General features: G+C 38.5%; 1 protein-coding gene across 2 annotated transcripts in view; it reads left to right on the top strand.

Moving 5' to 3' along the window:
• Positions 1-23,855, top strand: part of ARL6IP6 (ARF like GTPase 6 interacting protein 6) — a 57,077-nt gene that overhangs the window by 25,251 nt on the left and 7,971 nt on the right. The window contains exon 4 of one of the 2 annotated variants that reach the window (XM_080670230.1): positions 9,302-10,990. The exons of the other annotated variant lie outside the window; for it this stretch is intronic. Coding sequence (XP_080526356.1) covers positions 9,302-9,395 — 94 coding nt within the window. The 3' untranslated portion in view covers positions 9,396-10,990. Of the gene's footprint in view, positions 1-9,301; positions 10,991-23,855 lie in introns of those variants that run through there. 2 annotated transcript variants of the gene reach the window in all.

Genomic DNA, 23,855 nt, shown 5'->3' with positions numbered 1-23,855 from the left:
GCATTAACTGTCTTATGAAAATCAAGTGCTACTCAAAATTTCAAATTTTAACCTTATGCTGGTCAAAGGTTATATAAAAGTAAGATTGCTAGTGTATTGGATATCTAATCCAAAGCCTGAATTATTGAATCACTTGTTGAGAAACTGGTTATAAATAATTTTTTCCCTATTGAGAAATATTATAGAAACAGCATGTCTTTCAGTCACACTATTGTAGATTTCCAAGAATGGCTCATTTCTTCATAAATCTTACGTTGACTTTTGTCCTAAAAGACTTATTATCTAAATCTTATAACTGAAGATGAGTTTTTTAAGTTTCCCTCAACAGCTTTTAACAGAGACCTAAACCCTCAATATTATCTACCAAGTAGCCATTTTGAATTATCACAAATCAAGCAAAAATATTACATTTTTATTCTAACTTGACTCTTAGTTTTAAGTCAGAATTAATATTTGTACTTCAGGTGCCTCTCAAATAGTCACATCTATATATTTCTTAGAATGAGGCATATTGGAAAGGATAGTTGAATGTCTATTTTAAGGGACTAGGAGTATAAGTTCACTATTTTATATTGTTATAGAAGTTTGAAATTTGGTATCTGCTTTAAATGTATTATTTGTTGAATTTATGACTTATTTGATACTAGAGACCTGATGCATGAAGATTTTTGCAAGAATAGGCCTTCCTTCCCCTGGCTGCCGGGACCTGGGCCTTCGCTCTAGCCTTCTGCCTTCACACGCTGCTAAGAGGCCCGGAGTGGCCAGGACGGGGTGGAACGCCTGTGTCGTTGCCATGGCGACGGTGCAAGCATCTGTCCACCGCCATCTTTGTCACATCAATTTGCATATTCCCTCCTTATTGGCTGTGGGCGCAACCATCTTTGTCATGAAGTGACAGACAATTTGCATATTCCGTCTTTATTACATAGGATGGGTTCATGGTCAAAATGCAGGAAAACTTTACAATTATTGATATGTTATTTCTAGGAATGTGGTAAGGTAAAGGGTAGTATCTTTTCACTAAAACTTGCTTAAAATAAAAAATACAGAATTTTGCTGCCTTCCTAATGCTTTTGGTCTTTTCAGTCTGGATCACTCTGAGTTACCTGCCTTTTTGCTTCTCCCAATCAAAAATAATATTTGCCAAACATAAAATTACTCTTATTTCAAAAAACCCATGACCTCAAATTGAATTAAACTAATTTCTACACAGCCTTATTTAAAAAACTATATTGCCTTACAGTGCTATTTGAAACCTGCAAAGTAAATTGGAAATAAGAAAGAAAGGGGAATGGTTGCTTTTTGTTTAAATTGCTTTTTGGTGAACTGTTTTGGTAACTGTTTTATAGACTGAAAATTAATATATGTGATCTGATATTCTCTTATATGTGTTATTTCTTATGTAAAGTGTTCTAGATGTAATCAGATGCTGAAATATTTAAATTTTTATTACACTTGTGAGTTGTTACTATTGTAGGAAGGAAACAGACAATGAGTAGAATATTTAATGTGAATTTTCTGGAAATTTTGGGATTTGGCATTGATGCATTATGATTTTTTTTTCTACTCAACATTAGGTTTATTTTTCTGCTATTAAAGCGCATTGGGGACTTTAATTCTTGGGGAATAAGAAGATATAGTACAAATAAAATCTATAATAATAAAAGCATAATAAGCTAATTAGACCAGACATCCTTCCAGGTGAAGCCAGGGCTGTGAGGGAAGCCCAGGTTCCAGATGCCTGCTGGCAGCCGCAGGGAAGCTAGGGTCCCAGATGCCGGAGGGAAGCCCGGGTGCCAGAGGGAAGCCAGTGCCAGCAGCTGGAGGAAGGAAGGCCTACTCTTGCACAAATTTCATGCACTGGGCCTCTAGTAGTAATATAATAGAAAAGGGTTTGTGGGCTCTTAGACATTAATGTCTTGTAGGTCAATAAAAGTGGGTATTAGTATTTAAGTTAGAAGTTTCTTTTCCAAGCACACTAGGTTTAACATGAGCTCAGTAAAGTGACTCTACTACTCCTTTTAACAGATTTTGGAGAGCTGCCTCTTTGTCAAATCAAATTCTTTATTGCCATGGTCTGATAAAACAGATGTCAGATGGCTAATTGTAGTAGGAGAGAAAAGCCACTAACAAAGAGATAGATCAAGAACTTGGCCTTGATATTTGAATATCATGACGTTTTATTATCTAGGGACTGGAGCCATCAGTTATTGCTGTCACTATTAATGACTGCACTGCAGCTTCTTGAAGTGTAGGGTTAAATTATATGCATGTCTTATAAAATGCATTCATTACTGTTTTGAATGGAGACAAATAGATATAACAAAGTACTGTAAGAAAATCATATTAACTATTCTTGGTTTCCTTGTTATTTTCATAAACTAATATAGCTAGTATTTGCTTTGCACCTGCTTGCTATGGATTTTGCTTATGTTAATTTACTGTATTATGTATGGCCTACTGAAAAGGCACAGAGGTTCATAGGCACAGAACAGCAAATGATAAGAAATACCTGAGAGATAGCACTTGCCAAAACCACATAAGTACTTCAAAGATTCTTTTTTTTTTTAAATAAATCTTTATTCAGATTATTACAATTATTTCTCCTTTTTCCCCCCATATCTCCCCTCCACCCATTTCCCACCCCACCTTCTGCCCTTACCTCCCCCCCACTGTCCTTATCCATAGGTGTATGATTTTTGTCCATTCTCTTCATGAACCCCCCATACCCCTTTCCCCCTGAGAGTTATCAGTCCACTCCCTTTCTATGCCCCTGATTCTATTATATTCACCAGATTATTCTGTTCCTCGGGTTTTTAATTCACTTGATTTTTAGGTTCGCTTGTTGATAGATATGTATTTGTTGTTCATAATTTTTCTCTTTACTTTTTTCTTCTTCCTCTTCTTAAAGAATACCTTTCAGCATTTCATATAATACTGGTTTGGTGGTGATGAACTCCTTTAGCTTTTTCTTATCTGTGAAGCTCTTTATCTGCCCTTCAATTCTGAATGATAGCTTTGCTGGGTAGAGTAATCTTGGTTGTAGGTTCTTGCTATTCATCACATTGAAAATTTCTTGCCACTCCCGTCTGGCCTGCATAGTTTCTATTGAGAAGTCAGCTGACAGTCGTATGGGTGCTCCCTTGTAGGTAATTAACTGTTTTTCTCTTGCTGCTTTTAATATTCTCTCTTTGTCTTTTGCTCTTGGCATTTTAATTATGATGTGTCTTGGTGTGGTCCTCTTTGGATTCCTTTTGTTTGGGGTTCTGTGGGCTTCCTGGACTTGTAAGTCTATTTCTTTCACCAGGTGGGGGAAGTTTTCTGTCATTATTTCTTCAAATAGGTTTTCAGTATCTTGCTCTCTCTCTTCTTCTGGCACCCCCATAATTCTGATGTTGGTACGCTTGAAGTTGTCCCAGAGTCTTCTTACATTATCTTCAACTTTTTGGATTTTTTTTTTTTGCTTTTTGCTTTTTCGGTTGAGTGTTTTTTGCTTCTTTGTATTTCAATTCTTTGACTTGATTCTTGGGTTCCTCTATTCTGTTTCTGGGTCTCTGTATAATATTTTTTATTTCAGTCAGTGTATGTTTAATTTCTAGTTGGTCCTTTTTCATATCTTCGAGGGTCTCGTTATATTTATCGGCCTTTTCTAGGATATTCTTAAAAAGTCTTATAACCGTGGTTTTGAATTCTATATCCAGTCATTTGTTTTCCTCCATTTCTTTCGTTTGTGATCTGATTCTTTGACCCCGCATTTTCACTGATTCCCTGAGTTGGTAAGGTAGATATTTGTGCTAGGTTTCCAATATGGCCCAGTGGGTCTGCTTCCCCAGTTAACCTGAGGTGGACACTCTTGGTGCACCCCTTTGTGGACTGTGTGTACCGCCTTGTTGTAATTAAGTCTTGATTGTTGTTGGTATCACTGGGAAGAATTGACCTCCAGGCCAGTTGGCTGTAAGGATCAGCTGTGTCTATGCTGGGAGAAGTTCGGTGCTGGAGACAGCCTTATAGGATTAGACTTGCCAAATTGCAATAGCCTCTGTGCTCAGCTTGGATGGGGTGGAGTCTCAGTTTTGGCTTCCTGTCAGCCTTGCCCTTGCACGCATGTGCGCTTTCAGTCCTCCGCCTTCCCCAGCTCGAGTCTCCGCCTGAGAGTCCAGACTCCCCCCACAAGAGCGTGGGTCCCCAGGGGCTCGCCTGGAACTGGGGTTCACTGCAGTCAGAACTGGGGCTCAGTGCCGTCAGCAGCCTCTGACTCCCTTTCACTAGGGAAAGCCTGTGGCAACCTCCGCAGCCTTTGTGCGCACTGGCATGCGCACGCGCGCTTTCAGTCCTCCGCCTTCCCCGGCTCCCGAGTCTCCGCCCGAGAGTCCAGACTCCCCCACAAGAGCGTGGGTCCCCAGGGGCTCGCCTGGAACTGGGGTTCACTGCAGTCAGAACTGGGGCTCAGTGCAGTCAGAATCCTCTGACTCCCTTCCACTAGGGAAAGCCTGTGGCCACTTCCGCAGCCTTTGTGCGCACTGGCGCGCGCGCGCGGGCACTTTCAGTCCTCCGCCTTCCCCAGCTCCCGAGTCTCCGCCAGAGAGTCCAGACTCCCCCCGTAAGAGCGTGGGTCCCCAGGGGTTCGCCCGGAACTGGGGTTCAGTGCTGTCAGAACTGGGGTTCAGTGCGGTCGGAAGCTTCCTTCCCCCTTCCGCCAGAGAAAGTCAGCCAGGCTCTCCGCCGCCCTTCCTCTCTGCGCGCACAAAGCCCCTTTGCCGTACCTCCAATTCTCTGTGAGCTTTCCTCTTTCCTTCTAGTTGTAGAATTTTCACTCAGCCAGCTTTCCTGTGGTTCTGGATGGTGTCCGTTCTGTCTTTTAGTTGTAGTTTTGAAATTGTTGTGCGAGGCAGCAGTTTAGGTGTTTACCTATGCCGCCATCTTGGTTTCTCCTCTCAAAGATTCTTTATTATTGGAAAGAAACTTTACAACTAGAAGAAAATAGTACCTTTTTTATAACTAGTCTTTTAAGATGTGGAAGTAGTTTATTATCATAAGCCTATCTTTACAACCCTAATTTTCCAATATATGATATTCTTATTGAATGATATTCAGTCCTAGGAAACCCTTGTCTATTTTTTGCCTATGGATTTCCTGTTCTGGGTACTTCATATTAAATGGAATCATACAAATCCCCAAAATGTGGTCTTTTAGCTTCTTTTAATTAGCATACTATTTTCAAGGTTCATTTATGTTGTAGCATTTATCAGTACTTTTTTTTGTGTGTGTGTGTCGCTAAATTATATTTCATTAGGGGCCCAATGCACTAGAGAATTTGTGCACGGGTGGGGTCCCTCGGCCTGGCTGGCAATCAGGGCCATCTCGCCCAGTCTGGGAGGGAGGGACCGTGAGAGATTGGCCGGCTGGGGCCTTTTTCGCCCAGTCCAGGGGGAGGGACCACGGGAGGTTGGCCTGCCAAGGAAGGTTGACTGTGGGAGTGCATTGACCACCAGGGGGCAGCTTCTGCGTTGAGCATCTGTCCCCTGATGGTCAGTGGGCATCTTAGCTACTGGCCAGTAGTAATGGTCACTTAGGCTTTTATATATATAGATAGATTGTATGGATATACCTATCATACCACAATTTGTTTACCTAGTTATCTCTTTATGGACATTTGGTTTCTTTCCACTTTTTGGCTATTATGAATAATGCTGCTATGAACATTCAGGTACATATTTTTATATAAACATGTTTTCAATTCTCTTGGGCATATACCTGGAATGGAATTGTTGAATCATATGGTAACTCTGTTTAAATGTTTGAGGATCTGCCAAACTTTTTTATAATAGCTGCACCATTTTACATTCTCACCAGCAATGTATGAGAATTCCAGTTTCTCCACATCCTCACTAATACTTTTCTTTTTAGTCTTTTTTTGTATTATAGCTTTATTAGTGGGTTGAAGTGCTATCTCATTGTGATTTTCATTTGCATTTCTCTAATTACTAATGATGTTGAGCATGCTTTTCGTGTGCTTATTGGCCATTTGTGTATCTTTGTAGAACTGTCTATTCAAATTTTTGCCCCTTTTAAAATTAGGTTGTCTTACTTTTGAGTTAATTTATAACCTAGATAGTAGATTCTTATCAGATATGTGATTTGCAAATATTTTCTTCCATTCAGTGGGTTGTTTTTTCACTTTGTTGATAATGTCCTTTTGAAGCACAAAAGTTTTAACTTGAGGAAGTTTAATTTTTTCTATAGCTGCTTATGCTTTTGGTATTAGATCTGAGAAACCATTGCTTAATTTATGGTCATGAAAATGTACACCTGTGCTTCTAAGAACTTTGTAGTGTTCTTATATTTAGACCTGGTCCATTTTTAGTTAAATGTTTTTTGTTGTATGAGGTAGAGAACCAAATTCTTTTTTTTTTTTTTTTTTTTTTTTTTTTTGCATCCAATTGTCCCAGCACCATTTGTTGGTCTATATGTCTATCCTTATGCCAATACCACACCATTTGATTATTGTAGCTTTGTGCTGTCTTGAGATTGGGAAGAGTGAATCCTCCAGCTTTGTTCTTTTTAAAGATTGTTTCAGCTATTTTGAGTCCCTTGCTTTCCATATGAATTTTATCATCAACTTGTTCACATTTTAAAAAAAGGGGGAGGGGGCAGTGGGAATTTTGAGGAATTGCGTTGACTAGAAGATCTGTTTAGGGAGTACTGCCATATTAAAAATTTCTTCTCAATTCCATCAACAGAGGATGTCTTTCTATTTATTTAGATCTTCTTCAGTAAAGTTTTTTATTATCTTCATGTGAGTCTTGCACATTATTGTTAGTTGTATTTCTAAGAGTTTGCAGTTTTTCTTTGATATTTTGAGGGATCTTTTAGCATAAAAAATTTTTAATTGGCTAATGTTACATAGAAAAGTTGTTAATTTTTATCAGGGATAGATAAATAGACCAAAAGAATAGACTAGAAAGTCTGAAAACAGACCCACACATACAGGTTATGTTACTTAGGATAAAGGTATTACAGTAGTTCAGTAAGGAGAAAAGATGGTCTTTTCAACAAATTGCACCAAAACAATTGGATATCCATAAGGAATAAAGTGAGCCTTGGCCTCTACCTTATACTATACACAAAAAAATAATTGGAACTGACTTATAGATCTACATTTCAAAGAAAGAACACTAAAGCTTCTCTAAATAATAGAATATCTTTATAATCTTGGAGTGGTCAAGGATTTATTGTAAAGGCCACAAAAAAATTACTAACCATTAAAAAATTAATGAATTGGACTTTTTAATTTAAGAACTTATGTTTATCAAAAGGTCTTATTAAGAAAGTGAAAGGACAAGCAGTAAACAGAAATATTCTTGAAACATTTCTGACAAAGGATTTGTATGTAGAATATGTAAAGAACTCTGTGAACCAATAGAAAAAGTGAGCAAAAGACGAACAGGAATTTCAAAAAGAAGATATCTGAATGGGTAATAAGTACATTAGTCATCAGTAAAATAAATATTAAAACCACAACAACATACATTGCAGACCTACTAAAATAAAAAAGACTGATAATATGAAATGTTGGGGACTATATAGAGCAACTGAAACTCGTACATTGCTGGTGGAAGTGTAAATACTTTAGGAAAATACTTAATGCTTTCTACTAAAGCCAAATCTACATCTACCTTATAACATAGCATTTCCACTCCCCTAATATACCCAAAAGAAATAAGGGCAGATGCCTACACCCACCAAAAATATGTACCTATTATCATGTTCATAGTATCTGTATTTGTAGGAGCCCCAAATTTGAAGCAACCCAAACGCCAAACATTAGGATGGATAGATAAGTTTTGGTATTTTTATGGAGTACTAAGCAGCATTACAAATGAACACATTTATGCTACATAAAACACGGATGAAGCTCACAGACAGGACTGAGTGAAAGAATCCAGACACAAAAGAATACAATGCCACATAGATGGAGTTTCAAGAGCAGATGAAACCAGTCATCATGATAGCTGACAGTATAGTGGTTATCCTAGGATTTGGAGGGAAGGTGAATATGGACAGGGAAAAGGAACAAAGTGTCTGCAGTGCTGGAAATGTTCTATATTTGGTTTGGATGGTAAGTACATGAGGGTGTGTCATAAGATTAATTGGTCTGTATACATGATAGGCATTTGAACTTCACATTCATTAAAGCAGGCCGGCAGGCAGAGTGGTTGGAGGCAATCAGGCAAGCAGGCAGGTGAGCGGTTAGGAGCCAGCGGTCCCGGATTGCAAGAGGGATCCCAGATTGGAGAGGGTGCAAGCCGGGCTGAGGGACACCCCCCCACCCCGTGCACAAATTTCATGCACCGGGCCACTAGTCTATATAATAAAAGCCTAAGTGACCATTATGGAACACCTGGTTGGTATGATGCACACTGACCACCAGAGGGCAGACGCTCAACGCAGGAGCTACTTCCTGGTGGTCAGTGCGCTTCCACAGGGGGAGTGCCACTCCGGCTGGCAAGCGCAGTGGTGCTGGTGGGAGCCTCTCCCCCTCCACGGCAGCACTAAGGAGCAGTGTGCAAAGTGGTAAGGAGCCTGCCAGTAAGGAGTGAGGGATCCCGGATTGCTAGAGGGATGTCTGCCAAGGGGTCCCAGACTGCAAGAGGGCGCAGGCAGGGCTGAGGGGACCCAGTGCATGAATTTCATGCACCAGGCCTCTACTAGTAATCATAAAACAAGAGATGTGTCTTTGCTGATACCTAGGAACTCACTGTAAACCACTTCAATTAGGTAACTTATCAGGTTGAGAACTGAAATGACTATAAAAGACATAATCTGATTTATGACTCACACATGGACAAATGCTGGTTTTAGTGCTCAAAGAAATAGTTCTTTCATGTAATCTAAAAATGGGACAAATGAAATAATATGTATTTTAAATTCTGAGTAAGAACAAGAGCGCAGGGAAATGCAGTGCTAATTAATGAAGGAAACGTTTGTAATGTAAGGAAAGTTATACTTTAGAATTAGGTTATGGTACACACAGTAACGGTGAAGTTCAGTAAAGAAGTACATATAGGTATCAAACTGAGCATTTTTGCTCTAAGTAACAAAATAGAAAAATTTGAGGACCAGGACAGATTGTAACAGAAACTTTAAGATCTATCACTAATCCTGCAGATATCCAAAATTCTTCTTTAATTTGTGAAATAATGTGCAACACATTTCCAGTTTATAAGCATTTTTAGTAAAAACTGATGGTATTTCTCTTAAACCAAATTACATTTTCCTTTTTCACTTTTTCCCCCCTCAGGAAACTTACTGGACATTCTTTCCACATGGGCTATAGCATGGCAATTTTGAACGGCATTGTAGCTGCTCTTACTGTTGCATGGTGCCTCATGTAAACCTACACTGAAACAATATTCTTGGCAAAGCTTAGTCATGATTGCTTTGTAGTACCAGGGAAGAACATCATTGCCTACTCAGAAGACCAAGAAACCTGCTGTTCATTATGTGATTCAGATGTCTGCCATATCATCATTATGGAGGACCTAGGCACTGGGGTATCTGAATATTAAGTTTCAAGTAGTTTCTTAAAATTGTAAGATGTTTACCTTATCTCTTTTGTGTGTGTTATTTTTCTAAGCTGTAGAAAGCATTTTAATGGAAATCAAACTGGAAAACTTGAATACAGCATATACCTTTCCATGTGTATACTACATTTTTCCTAAGAAATGCTGATAATACTGTTTGAGATAGAAATATCTTAATTATTCATTATGTTAGAAAAGCAAACAATGCCCACTACTTTGACATTTTATAGAAGCTACTTTTAAATCTGACTATTTAGTTTTTTTATATTCATATAATGAATAGAAGGTGCATTTATATATTTCAATGGTGCATAGTTTCTTGTGTGTTTTTATTTACATATTTCCTGCCACAAATTTGTATGTTTTAAAAATTGTTACATCTAGATAATATAAATGTTATTCTTTAGCTGGTGCAAACTTAATACCTACCATTTTTAAATATGGCTTTTTTTTAATTGATTTTAGAGAGAGTGGAAGGGAGAGGGAGAGAGATAGAAGCATCAATGAGACAGAAACATCAAAATTGAAGAGCTTGCTTCCTGCATGCCCCCTAATGCAGATCGAGCCAGCAAACCTGGGCATGTGCCCTGACCAGGAATCAAACCTGTGACCTCTTGGTGCATGGCTCTGTGCTCAACCACTGAGCCACACCAGGCATAAAGTATTTTGTCTTTAAGCAAAAAAAAAAAAGCATTTGACCTTAGTTTAAAATTAAGTAAACTTATTTTTAACAAAAAAAGTCTGAAAAAAGGTAACTTATACAAGCCATTAAAATAGTGAGAAATTTGAAGCTGTTCACTTTCTGTTTCCACAATTCCAAATATTTATCCTGGTGTATATATGGTTACTTGAGCAGAACTGATTTATTTTGGTTTTAATAAATATTAACCCTGCTAGCAAGCACTTAATAACTAGGGGAACTTTAAATGATACATTTTATATCATTGTAACCAATAAAAACTTAAAAAAAAATTAACCTAGAATTTTTTTATATTAGAAATGCTTGAACTAGGCACTGGGTTATCTGAATTGTTGGTTTTTTATCTCAAAAAAATATATACCAAAATAGAAAAGGTATTTTGATACAGTGTATATATAATTTTCTATATATAGTTTTATAATTTTCCTATTTAAATGTTCTTCTATAATTGTTTTTGTTTGTATAGTAATTAAGCCTTAATTGTTCCCACTTCCTTTCTAAATAGATGTTTAGAAAGTCATTTCAATTTTTAAAAGATGGACTATTTAAAATGCTGTTTTCCCTACCCATAGGAAAACTTATATTTAGGAAAACATTGTAGAGTAAGTAAAACTGGTTATTCAGGCTAAATGTGAAATGAATATGTGCGGTCTGTTTCTGTTGTCTGCTGAGTGTTGTTACTGAATAAATGATTTAATGATATTTCTAAAAGTTTTAACTTTTTACTACTCAAAAATCTTTACTTGAAAAAGACAAATGATGCTCTAATCTAAATGATCTGAAGTGATTAATATGGGTGTATTTGTGTATGTACATATAGACATACGTATATGCGTAAGTATATTCAAACCCATGGCTTAAGGAATCGATTCCTTCCAGAGTGGATGTTGCAGTGGATCTATTTTCACTCCGACTTCCTCTCCTTGCCCTTCCCAACCTTGGCTCTAAAAAGCTCTTCTATTGCAAAGGAATGTGCAAGTAACAAAATTAGTTTTTCTTCTCTCCATCTCTTCTAATCACTCCCCCACCCCCAACTTGGGTAGCTTCTTCCAGATTCTTTGTTTTATGACTAAGAAAAATATTACAGTAGACCCTCTCTAGATAGATACCTATAAGGTATAGATACATAGAGATAATATTTTTTTTTCTGGAACCCTATTTCTTCTGGATTAGCCCTCTTCTTTCTTGAGAAATTATTCTCCTCTCTTTAGTTTAACTAGGGTCCACATATAAGCCATCCTATTTCCACAGCTGATTGGAAGGTAAGTAACTAACCAAAGGAGATAGGTACCTAGCCAAAGCTGGGCCAATCCTAGTTTCTCATCTCTCCTGGCCATAGTGATTGCAACAGGAATAGAGATGTGACTCAAATCAGGCCAGTCTTTTCCCAGGATTTTTCAACTTGAATTTAAGGTCTGATGAAGCTGGGAAGGTGATGCTGGCAGCCAGGGTTCAGCCACCCCTAGTGGGAAGGAATAAGGCTAACATGTATGCTGCTAATGACTCTCCTGTACTCCCTGAAGCCCAGTGGTGACCCTGCCATTCTTCCAATTGGTAACATGAATCATTAAATTCCTCCTTTGGCCTCTGCTATTAATACTGGGTTTTGTCATTTTCAATAAAAGGAGTCAAGTGAGTTTATCTGGCAGCGGAATCCATCTCTATTATGATACTGATTCAGATCATCTTATCTCTTTTTGTGTAGCTTACAACATTCCATTCAGTGACTTGTGAAGGATGTATTGGATATAAGTGTGCCTGTGGCCACAAAAGAGTTTTGGAGTAAAACTAGTTATTAATCTACTTGCTGTTTCATCAGGAATTGGTGATTATGTTCCCAAGTTCAATTCTGCTTTAAGTGTTACCAGAATATTAACTTTACTTATCAAGATAAGGTAGTGTGTTCCCTACCTCGCCCTTATCCATGGTTTTTTCCTTCTGCAGTTTCAGTTACCTTCAATCAACTACAGTCCCAAAATGTTAATGGAAAATTCCAGAAATAAACATTCAATAAAAAATTCATAAGTTTAAAATTACATGCCATTCTGAGTAGCATGATGAAATCTCATGCCATTTTACCTGGTCCTGAATCATCCCTTTGTATGTTATTCACCCCTTAATCATTTAGTGGCCATCTCAGTTATCAGATCAACTGTCACAGCTCCTGTTCACGTAATCCTTATTTTACTCACTAATGGCCCCTAAGTGCAGTATTATTGATGCTGGCAATTTGGATATGCCAAGGAGAAACTATACAGTGCTTACTTTAAGTAAAAAGGTGAAAGATATTGATAAGGACAGAAAAAAAATCTCACGCTGAGGTTGCTAAAGTTATGGCCACAGTATGTGATAAGTGCTTAGTTAAGATGGAAAGGCATTAAATTTGTGGATGGAAGGCATGAACATAAAATGTGTTATAATTAAGAGCAACAAGTTACTCCAGAAAATGAGTTTATTCAAAGACTTCTGCAAGAGATCCCCTGAAATAAGTGACCACATTCACATAGCTTTGATTACAGTGTATTGTTGTAATTATACTATTTAATTAATTATTAATCTTTTACTGTGCCTAATTTATAAATTAAAGTTGGTCAAGGTATGTATAAAAAATACATAGTATATATCGGGTTTGGTGCTATCTTGACTTCATGCATCTAGTGGGAGTCTTGGAATGAATTCCCTAAGGATAAGGGGAGACTACTATATAATGTCTTTAGTTCAATGAGTTTTAAATACAGTACTATTACTTAATAACAGTGCTTCTCAGTTTCCTTATCTGTAAAATGGGAAGATTACCCCTTCCTTACCTTTTTTATTGACACCAATCATTTTCCAAGCTCCTAACAATTCCGCCAATTGCTAATTCACTCCCATGAATATGCATAACCCTTATTTTATACAATATTATCACAATTGGGAGGCCAAGGATGCTGCTAAACATATACAGTGCCCAGGATAGCTCCCCAGCAGAAAGAATAACAGTCAGAATGCTAATAGTGCCAAGGCTGAGAAGCCCTGTCTAGGACTAGATGAGTCAGATAGCATCCTGTTCAGAATGGACAGCTGGGGTCACAAGGTTACCTGGAGCCCAGGTGTTCATTCTCAAAAAGGTCAAGTAGAGTTGTTTCTCAAAAGGAAAGAATTATTAGCTTAAGAGGACTTGTCTCTGTGCCATTCCCTTATGGGCCTCTGTCTGGCAAGGGCCTGTTTTCATACTCAAGGGAAAAATGTGTCCACAAACTTCATATACAAAAATTCTATTGTTGAATTGGAAACTGAGGCCACATTTGACCATTTCAAGTCCATTAAAGCACTGGGTACACAGGCCAAATCGGTGTTAAAGTACTGACTGGAGTGATTGATAATCCACTGAGGGGTCATCAAATCACTGCTATACAGTGGGACCCAGGAGTTTGGACAAAACCCCAAGGCCCTGAGTTGCTTCCTTGTTAGACTCACTTTTCGTTAGTGGAATATTACAACCTACACAGACAGGGGCTCAAATCCCTCAGGAATAAGATTTTGGTTACCTCACTAGATTTAAAAACCTGTACCTGGATGAAAGTCAAGGGGACATGGAATAGATAAAGGACAAATGTCAAATACTAGCTAGTATGTCATGACTAGTTTCAAAAACAAAGCTATAGCCTCTACCCATATTTCTTTTTTATGGCATCTGTGTATTTTAACTAATTCCTTTCTTTTTTCCTGTTTCTGTCATTGCATATAGGATTTTTGACATTAGCTAACTACCATGTAGTATATAGATTGCAGGATATTGTGATGGGATTCCTGTATAACTTGGGAGGAATCAACATTTCCCTGAGATCCTGGACATGGAACTGAATGTAGTAACCTGTCAGACTGCTGATTGTCTTCCTATGTGAGGAAGGGTCTATGCATTCTCAACTGAACGAGAAATGGTTGTGCTACATTAAATGGGATGATTTTTGAAGTATAATCAAGGGAAATAGTGGGTAGGTGTATACTGAACAAGCAAAGGAGTGGACTCTAGTAGGTATGTTACCAGTTATTATCTTAATATATTTTTATTGATTTCAGAGAGAAAGGGAGAGAGAGAAAGAAACATCATTGATGAGAGAGAATCATTAATCAGCTGCCTCCTGTGCTGCCCACATTGGGGATTGAGCCTAGGTATGTGCCCCGACCAGGAATCGAACCGTGGCCTCCTGGTTCATAGGTCAACACTCAACCACTAAGCCACGCCAGCCAGGCGGTATGTTACCAGTTTTTGACTGCTCAACCCCAAAGTCTATTCTTACTTTGAGAGACTTAACTTGTTATGTGTTTGTGGGAAGCAAGGCTCTACATAGCGATAGAGAAGGCTAAGAGGTTAGATATTTTCTTTCTGCCAAACTATTTGCTAGTACGTAACCTTGGTGGGTGCTACCAATTGCACAGTTCAGCCCAAGTTTTGAGTTGTGAACGAATGGCAGTCACTGACAGAAAGCTTACAATTCATTCATAGTTGTGCCATTCTGTGGCCATGGCAGTGGTTTCTAGTTCTGTTCTACAGTGATTGATACAATCCTAACTAGACCGTTTTGAAGCAACCCTTAGCTATAATCTCTGCTACGAAACTTTCTTGTCATTTTATGATCCTGGTTTTCTGGCCTTTCCTTCGATCCTGTGAGCTACTCCCTAGCCTTATAATAAAAATATTTTCTTTTTAGCTAGCTAAAGTTAGATTTTGATGTTTAAAACCAAGAACCAAGAAGTCATCGTTTATCAACATTCCACCTCTACCTGTCCACAAACTTCTTGTAAAAACTTTGTTCTACTGTAATTTCTGCTACCTGGACTTATTTCTTTTACTAATTTGTAGAAATTAGCATATGCTATCTAGCCTTATTTCATAATGACCCATCTTCCTAAAGTCTTTTAGACTCTTTTTTAAATGTATACAATACCTAGGCTAAAGCTTATACTACACAGCAGGGCTCAATATCTGTGTATAGTGTTACAAAGTGGTACAAGAAAAAAATGAAAAAATAACATTGGAAGCAATGATTTTAGATCTTGTGTATCTTATAAGTACATATATAGGCAATAAGTAACACTACAAACACATAAGCAAGTGTTTCCTGCGCTAGTACAAATATCTCATACAATACTAGAATTTTGTTTTCAAAAATAAAAAAGGTAATAGGAATTGGTCATAAGTATAATTTAAAAAATACAATGTATCCCTGGATTTCCTTTACATCTGGCCATTTGCAGTGCTACCAGACAGCAGATATGTGGTATAAAGGACAATCAGAATGTAATTTATTCAGATTTTCATAAATTAATACATTGAAACCAGCCTCCGTAAGAAAGTAATATTAAATATCAAGGCACTGGAATACAGACCTAAATTATACAAAAGGACAGGTCACTTCTCTGAATAAAGAAGTATCTAGGAAAAACCAGTGCTCAGAATAATATTTTTACTTATAACCTTAAAAAATTGTGCACAAGAAAATGCCCAAATTTACAGATGACATTAAGCTCTCCTGGATATTGGAATTTGGAAAACTCCACAAGAATATCCCAGAACACATATAAGTAAGCAGAAAAATGACAAATGTTTGACAATGGACAACTGGTAACATTGGGGTCAGGGCCGGGGGGATGGGGGCGCACAAATATATATGTAAGGAACCACCAGAAAAGTGTTAGAAACAAATTAAAATACATTCTTTGAACTAAAGTTCTGTCTTCTGCTACTGAAGAAAGCTCAGGAATGTTTCAAATCCATGATGAAAATACAGACCTAGAGCTTGCAAGTAGTAGTTTTAGAAGAAATTCCTCAGTCCATTGCATATTTATGGAGTTTTTACCTATAGATAGTATGGGCTAAAAATCTAGATAGCTTGATAAAGGTTTATAAAACCATAAATAATGAATGCTGCAGTTTGTAAAGGTAGAATGCTTCAGAGATATAATTAATCTTGTGGAGGGGGGAGTTCTGGCAAGGAGCCATGTGTTGTTATGTGCTACTGCTAGCAGCCTGGTCACCCTAGCAGCTTGTTCTTTCCCATGAAACTTAGTAACTGTTTCCTTGCCACCTCCTCCAGCACTGGACTCCCTGTTCCTCCCTCTTTTCCCAGAAATCAACATTGTTTTACACTTACTTACAGGGATTTAATGGGCTGAATTACTTTCCTTCTCTTTAGAGGAAATTACAAGATCAGCCCTCAGTGGCTTTGGATCACCTATAGAATGGAACTTGGATATTCAGTTAAATGTAATATGTCAGGGAAAATATTAATTCCTAAGAGCAGTTCAAAATTAAAACCAAAATCCTGATCCCAAAAAACTTTTGTAAATGCTGGCTTAGCTACTGAAAGTTTAGCTCCACAGTGTTTTAAACTACCATTTTAAATTTTGTCAATATAACTTATATGTCAAAAAATAGGACTTTATATATATGTATTTTAGCTAGATACTGAGAAAGTAATTACTACTTCTAGGCAAGTTATAATCATTAATAATTCCTAGTGCTGTACAAATCTGCTTAAGGTGAAAGTCAGCATGCTGAATCTAAAAGAGTAATGAAAGTATAATTTTCCATTCTGCATTAAATACAACTAATGCTTGTACTGTTGGATGTTACAAGTTCCTATTGATGTAAAATATAGAGTGCTTGACATTTGTTCTATATCAGTTTTTACATAAAATTGTACTTTCAAATTGAGCAAATTTTCATTTGTATTCAGATTTGGAGAAACAAAATGAGAATCAAAGTTGTAAGTATCATGTAGGTAACCAATAAGAAACATTTTATAAAATTGATAGAATAAAGTGTTTTACATTACAGAACCTACTAGAGTGAATCTCAAAAGTTTTCTTAAAAATGTTTTCTTTCTTAATAGAATACTTTTAAGGGGCTAAAGATGTGACATTGAAAGGGCGGGGAGAGACCGACTCCATGTTCCCTTTGTTCCATATCTTCCACCTTGTGGAGTCAGGTTCCCGCCCTAGAACCTCTCCAAGAGCCCAACCCACACTTTTGAATTAGCCAATAGAAATGCAAGGGGAAGGTAAGCCGCGCTCTGCCCCCATTTGCAACCTGATCCCAACCAATCAGCGGAGGCCACACTACCTCACCCCTCCTACCTCTCCCAGGCCCCCTATGAATCAGCGCGTTTGGGGGCTGACTCTCTCTCTCTCTCTCCACCTCGCCGCTGCGCCGGTGGGTGTGTGTGTGGGACTGAGCTCGAGCTAGCTCTATTAAAAAGGCTCTTTGCTTTTGCATCGGACTCGGCTCCCTGGTGGTCTTTGGGGATCACGAAATCTGGGCATAACAACATGACTGAATCTCAGATCTGAAAATCAAAAAACACTTCTAGCTTGCCCAACCATATTTAAGATCTTAACTTTGAAAACATAGCATAATCTAGATTTATTTTCCTCTAATATTATAAGACACCAGTAATTTATAAAAAATATTAAATTTGGTGCAGGTACAAGAAATACATTGGGCTACCGTATTATATGGATGCTGTGAAATCTCAGAAACAAAGGCTGAAATACAAAGTCCTTACTATCCCCCTGATTAGAGTGCTTTTGTATGTAAGCACCAGTTTGACAAGATAAATTCACTCCAATTATGTGATTTGTGGTGGTGAATGCCTGTTTTTTCCTTCTTGAGTGGGAAGGGCTAGAATCTGAGTAGTTGAGGTCAGTCATCTAGGCACTGTATGAATACATAAGTGAACCCTAATAAAAATCCTGGACACCAAGGCTCAAGTAAGCTTTCCTGGTTGGCAGCATTTCACATGTATTGTCACATGTGTTGTTGAGAGAATTAGGCATGTCCCCATGTGACTCCACTGTGGGGACATCTGAAAGCTCATGCCTGGTTTTCCTGGACTTCACCCCTTGTGCCTTTTCCCTTTATGGATTGCAGTCTGTATTCTTTCACTATAATAAACTGTGAACATGAGTCACCAAGCCTGACAGTGGTCTTGGGAACCATGTACACAAATTAACTGAAAATTTGTCAAAAGATACAGTTACTCTCCTCTTCCTGGGACCTATGTAACTGTTAAACCACCCTTCCCCAAATGTCAAGCTCTGCTTGATCCACACACCTGTCTACAGATCCTTAATGAGGATGTTAGCACTGAAAAGTGATTTAATCCACCCTTCTCATGCTATAGATGAAATTAAGGATGAGAAGAAAGTCTATTCAATGACCATTATGCATCTCTGGGTGTCAACTCAGATTGAGGTTAGATTAATTCTTCTTTTACATTCTCACCAGGAACCTAGGCAAGACTAAATCTCTGGCTATGTAATTTGCTAAGGACAGTTGAACATGTGCTGTTCTGTGGTAGCTCTGTGCTTATCTCTCAGGACTCCTGGAGCCATGGTAGTGACCCTTGACCAGCATGGGAATGGAATATGCTAGCTAGTGATTTACAGTGCAAAGTACTCTTTGTAGTCCAAAAACCCCCTGGGGCTATCCTGTATTAGTTTCTCTACATTAGTCACAGAAAATGTATACACTGGAAAAAAAATAATAAAGTAAAATGAATACACTTATTTTTTTGTTTCTGTTTTCCGTTGTGTCTGTGTGTGTGTGTGTGTGTGTGTGTGTGTGTGTGTGTGTGTGGTGTTTGTGTGTGTGTGTGTGTGGTGTGTGTGTGTGTGTGTGTGTGTGTGTGTGTGTGTGTATTGTTTTCTTCTTTTTTTCTTTTCTACACTGATTTTTATATTTGGTCACATAGCCCGGTTTTTGCTCTGTGATTGGTGTAAAAGACTCTTAAGTAAGTATTATATTAGTTTCCTTGGGCTGCTGTAATAGATTACCACAAACTTGATGGTTTACAACAGCAGGAATCTATCCGCTCACAGTTGTGGAGGCCAGAAGTCCAGAAAGTCCTGGCAGGGCCACACTGCCTCCGAAGGCTCCTGGGGAGAATTCTTCCTTTCCCTCTCCAGCTTCTGGTAGTTTCTTGCATTCCTTGGCTTGTAGACGCATCGCTTCAATCTCTTCTCCTTCCTCTCTGTCTGTTAAAAGGGCATTTTCAGTGGATAGAGGGTCCAAGCGAATCCAGTATGAGCTCATCTCAATTTATTACCTTAATTACATCTGGCAAGACTCTACTGCCAAGTTAGGTTACATTCTGAGGTTCTGGGTGGACGTGAATCTGGCGGGGGGCGGGGGTGGCGAGGGGGGGATCCTATAACCCACTGTAGTTGGCTTCCCTGAGACTGAGATATCTCACACACATTTGGATGATTCATATTATGAATGTGAGTATGTCTGTGACTGAGAGAGGACCCGAAACTGTGCCTGATATTTTGGTCGTTCCTAAAGTTTTCCTTTTCTTTCTTGCTCCTGCTGTTGTGTTTGCTCTGCCTGTTATATTTTGTGAGTATTCCTCATTAGAGAGTCCCTTGAGTGCTTTCAATGTTCTTACCCAGTATAAATTGTTGTAATTTGTTTTTATTACTTTTAGTTTCTTTTATTTTCCAATGAAGTCACCTGTGTTTTGACTCTTACCTATTTTGGTAGAAAAAGCATTAAAGCATTTGATTGAAGATTGTGAAACCTATAATCCTGGCCAGCCACATTGGACCATGTGAAATGCAGCAAATTATTTGAACCTCAGGTTTCTGAGCTAAGAAGAATACTAGTATATATAAGCCTAGATGATTTTTGAGGTCCCGTCCTGTGTCAGACTGGGTCCTCTGAGAAGATGACCAGGAGGAATTAGGGCAAGAAATTTATCGGGGAAAATGTGTGTGAAAGATTAAAGGGCGAAGGAGCAGGAGTAAGTGGAGAGAGTGACAATGAGCCCTATGAAAAAGGGGGAAGGAAGGAGGATTAGGTCGTTAAAAATCTCAGACTGTAACATAGCTCTGACAAAGTCCTGGGGACTCCCAGAACAAAGACTGCCCATTAGAATAGTCCTGCATGGGGAGCAATGGCCTGGCTTTTGTACCTCATGGTGTCACTCACCAGGAGCAGCACAGGAAGAGGGTAGTCTCAGCATAGCCACTGCTGTGGATCCCAAAGTTAAGTGGTGCAAATCAACTAACTAGAACTCTTACAGCAGGTTCTACTTTGAAGGAAGATCTGCATGGCATAACTCTAGGACTGCCAAAACACCAACATCTAAAATTCTGAGGTTTTGACCAATATGGGCTGCATGTTTTTGTCCCCCAAATTTGTATGTTGAAGCCCTAATTCCCAACATATTGGTATTAGAAAGTAGGGTCTTTGGGAAGTAATTAGGCTTAGATGAGGTCATGAGGGTGTGTCCCCATAATGGATTATAGTCACTTAAATCCCACAGGCCAGGTTTAAGCTGTGTTGTGAGTGTCCCTGTTTGTTTCAACCTGCTTCTCACATGTGATGCAGATTTAGTTTTCTTCTCCTTCATGCTCCCTTTGTCCTCTCTGAAACTCCATCCACCCCTCCCTTTCTTTTCTTTACCAGCGATATGGCAGGCACCCCCTCAGCTCCTCTTCACAAGGAGCGCTTCTCTACCTTGACTGTATACTGGAGTCATCTGGGGACCTTCAGAAATGTTCAGTGTTCAGGCATGCCCCAGGTCAAGAAAATCAGAATCTCTTGGGGGTGAAACCAGACAAAAATGGGTTTTAAGTCTCTTCCAGTGATCCAGTGGTTAGCAGCACTGCTGCAGAGCTCAAAGCCCAGCGGAATGAAGAAACACAAATTAAATTAATGAAACACCCCAGTGGCAGTATTTCAGAGAGAGGAAAGGAGAGGGAGAGAGGAGTAGAAACAGTGATGAGAGAGAATCATTGATTGGCTGCCTCTCGCACGCCGCACACTAGGGATGGAACCCGCAACCTGGGCATGTGCCTTGACCGGGAATCAAACCATGACCTCCTGGTTCATAGGTCAACACTCAACCACTGAGCCACGCCGGCTGGGCAGCATTTCCTTTTTTTAAGAGACACATAACTTTTTCTTATTTGCTTTTTGTATTAGATATAAGGGATATTAATTTTATTCAATAAGGGCAATAAAAATTTTATATAAACTGTCCCCTACCATTTGTCACTTCATAGTCTGCCATGCAATTCTTGTTTTCTTAACCCATTACATTATTCCTGTGGTTTTGTGTGTGAGGGGAAGTTATGTGTCAATAATAATGAAACACACACACACACGTTACATCCCTTTGAGGCAGTTGATTTCTGTAATGCTTTTGTGAGATTGGAGGTCATGGTGAAGAGCTAAGTCAGAGTTGCTGTTCAGCATCACTGGACGGTTATAGATGAGAATTGTTTGTTCAGTTTTATACTGTCCTGCGCAAAATCCCTGCTGTGCGAAAAGACACATATTCATTGCTCTTCATTTAGTAAAAAGGTATTTATTGTGGGCCTACTATGTCATGGGACCTGTGCTTTGGATCAGATATAAAGAGGAATAAAAGAGGTTGGATCTATCAATGTGGAAAAGGTTAATTTATGGGATATCCTTACAATGGATATGGGTCTAACTTTCACAGAGTAAGTTAGACAATACTCAAGAAGTTATTAATGATAATGCTGTTAGGTGTTGGTAGTTTAGTTATTTAAATATATTTTATTTTAAAATGGTGTGTGTGATAAGCATATTAAAAATTGTTAAAGAATTCATACAAAATGGGTTATCAGTGGGAGACTGATTTTGAGCAAGCAGGAGTCTCTCATACTTTTATATTACTTCTAATTCTTTTAAAGTACAGTAGACTTTTCAGTGACTGTAGGCATGAGGTTTTCTGGTATTTTTGAAATGAAAAAGATATCTATAAAAGAAGTCTTTTTCTTCAAGGAATTGAGAAATATTTTCAAATTGTTTTAAAAGGACTTTGCCAATAAATTCAATTGTTTTCTTGCCTTCCCAGTAATAAAAGAAGCTGAAAAAATATAATTTAATAGCCCTTGTCCTCTCCTGGTAACCTGGCTTTGTTTTGAAATAGTTGCCCTGCATTTAAAAAAAATGGTTGCCTTCTTTATAACACAAACATATGAAGCAATCAAAGAACAAATATTTCTCTCAGATCACCTGCTGAAAACTGATTCCAAAGACTGCAAAAATCTCTTTAAAAGACACTATCAGGATTCCAGTGAGAAACAGAGCCAGTGGAAGATAAAAATAGAACCAGTAGGAGATAGATGGATAGATAGAGAGATATAGACAGATAGATGTAGAGATATCTTGCATATATATATATATATATATATATATATATATATAGAGAGAGAGAGAGAGAGAGAGAGAGAGAGAGAGAGAGAGAAAGGGAGGAGGGATCCAGAGAGAGATATGGATATTTATTGTAAGTAATTGATTTACACCACTGTGGAGGCTGACCAGGCAGGTTCAAATCTATAGGGCAGGCTCTCAGGAAGGGCAGGCTATAAACTCTTGGGCAGGAGCTGATACTGCAGTCCATAAATGGAATTTATTTTTTCTCAGGGAAGCCTCTGATTACTCTTAAGACCTTTTGACTGACTGGATCAGAGCCACCCAGATTATCATACACTCTTCTTTACTTAAAGTCAACTAATTGTAGATATTAATCACATCTACAAAATAACTTTACAGCAATACCTAGATTTGTGTTTGATTAAACAACTGGGTATACTATAGCCTGGATAAGGTGGCACATTAAACTGACATCATGGTCCACCCTTTGTCAATTTGGTACCAATACACATTTCCTTAAGTGACTGTTAATCTCCAAAGTACATGTTTGGTCCATGTTTCAGTCAACCAAAGAAACTATCAGAGCTCTTTCTAACTCCCCAAACTAAATTATTGAGTCCAGAATCTCTGCTTATGGGGCCCATACGAATAAATTTCATCTGACCTAACTTTACATTCCCTCTACCATTCTCCCACACGCTTGATATCTACTTCCCAGATTTCTCTCTTCCCAGATATCTGGAAGATTTGTGCACTTCTATTGCTGTGTAGAGAAGCTACTCTTGGGTTACATTTATTTTTCTTTTTTTGGGGGGGGCTGGTAGGGTGGGGGCGGAGTGGGTTACATTTATATCCTACCCTTTAGGGCTTGTTGGGACATGAGTCTAGTTTTAGGTCTAGAAGCAAAGGGAATGGCAGTGGTAGGTCCTGAGGAGAATGAGCAGTGCCTTACAAAGAGAGGCCATTAGAGGTTTTTCAGGCAAAGCAGGGTGAACTTCCACAGACAGGAGGGGAAGGACTGCTTATACTGGCAGTATTTACAAGTTCTATTTTTCTAGCTTCATTGGAATCTTCCAAAATGTCCTGATTCTAATGATCAGGCTCCCATTCCTTCCCAATCAATGCCTTCACTTAAAGAGAAGACACCCAGAAAGGTTGGGGGATTCTATTTGCATTGTAATTCAGCCACTTGAGGGGTGAAATTCTGGATTTGGTTTTCAGACATTTTAGCTTTGCAGCTATAGGAGGTAAAGATTTCTTTGATCAAACAGAGACTCGTGGGTTACTTATGCAGAACTTGAGCTGGGAATTTGAAGCCCTGAGTTCATTCGTTTCTTTGCTTTACTCTGCCTGGTGTTCATCCATCCAGAAACCCTCTTCTTTCCTGTCTCTG

The sequence above is a fragment of the Plecotus auritus genome (assembly GCF_963455305.1).
Source record: "Plecotus auritus genome assembly, chromosome: 5".
Taxonomy (NCBI): Eukaryota; Metazoa; Chordata; class Mammalia; order Chiroptera; family Vespertilionidae; genus Plecotus; species Plecotus auritus.
This window is presented reverse-complemented; position numbering and strand designations above follow the sequence as displayed.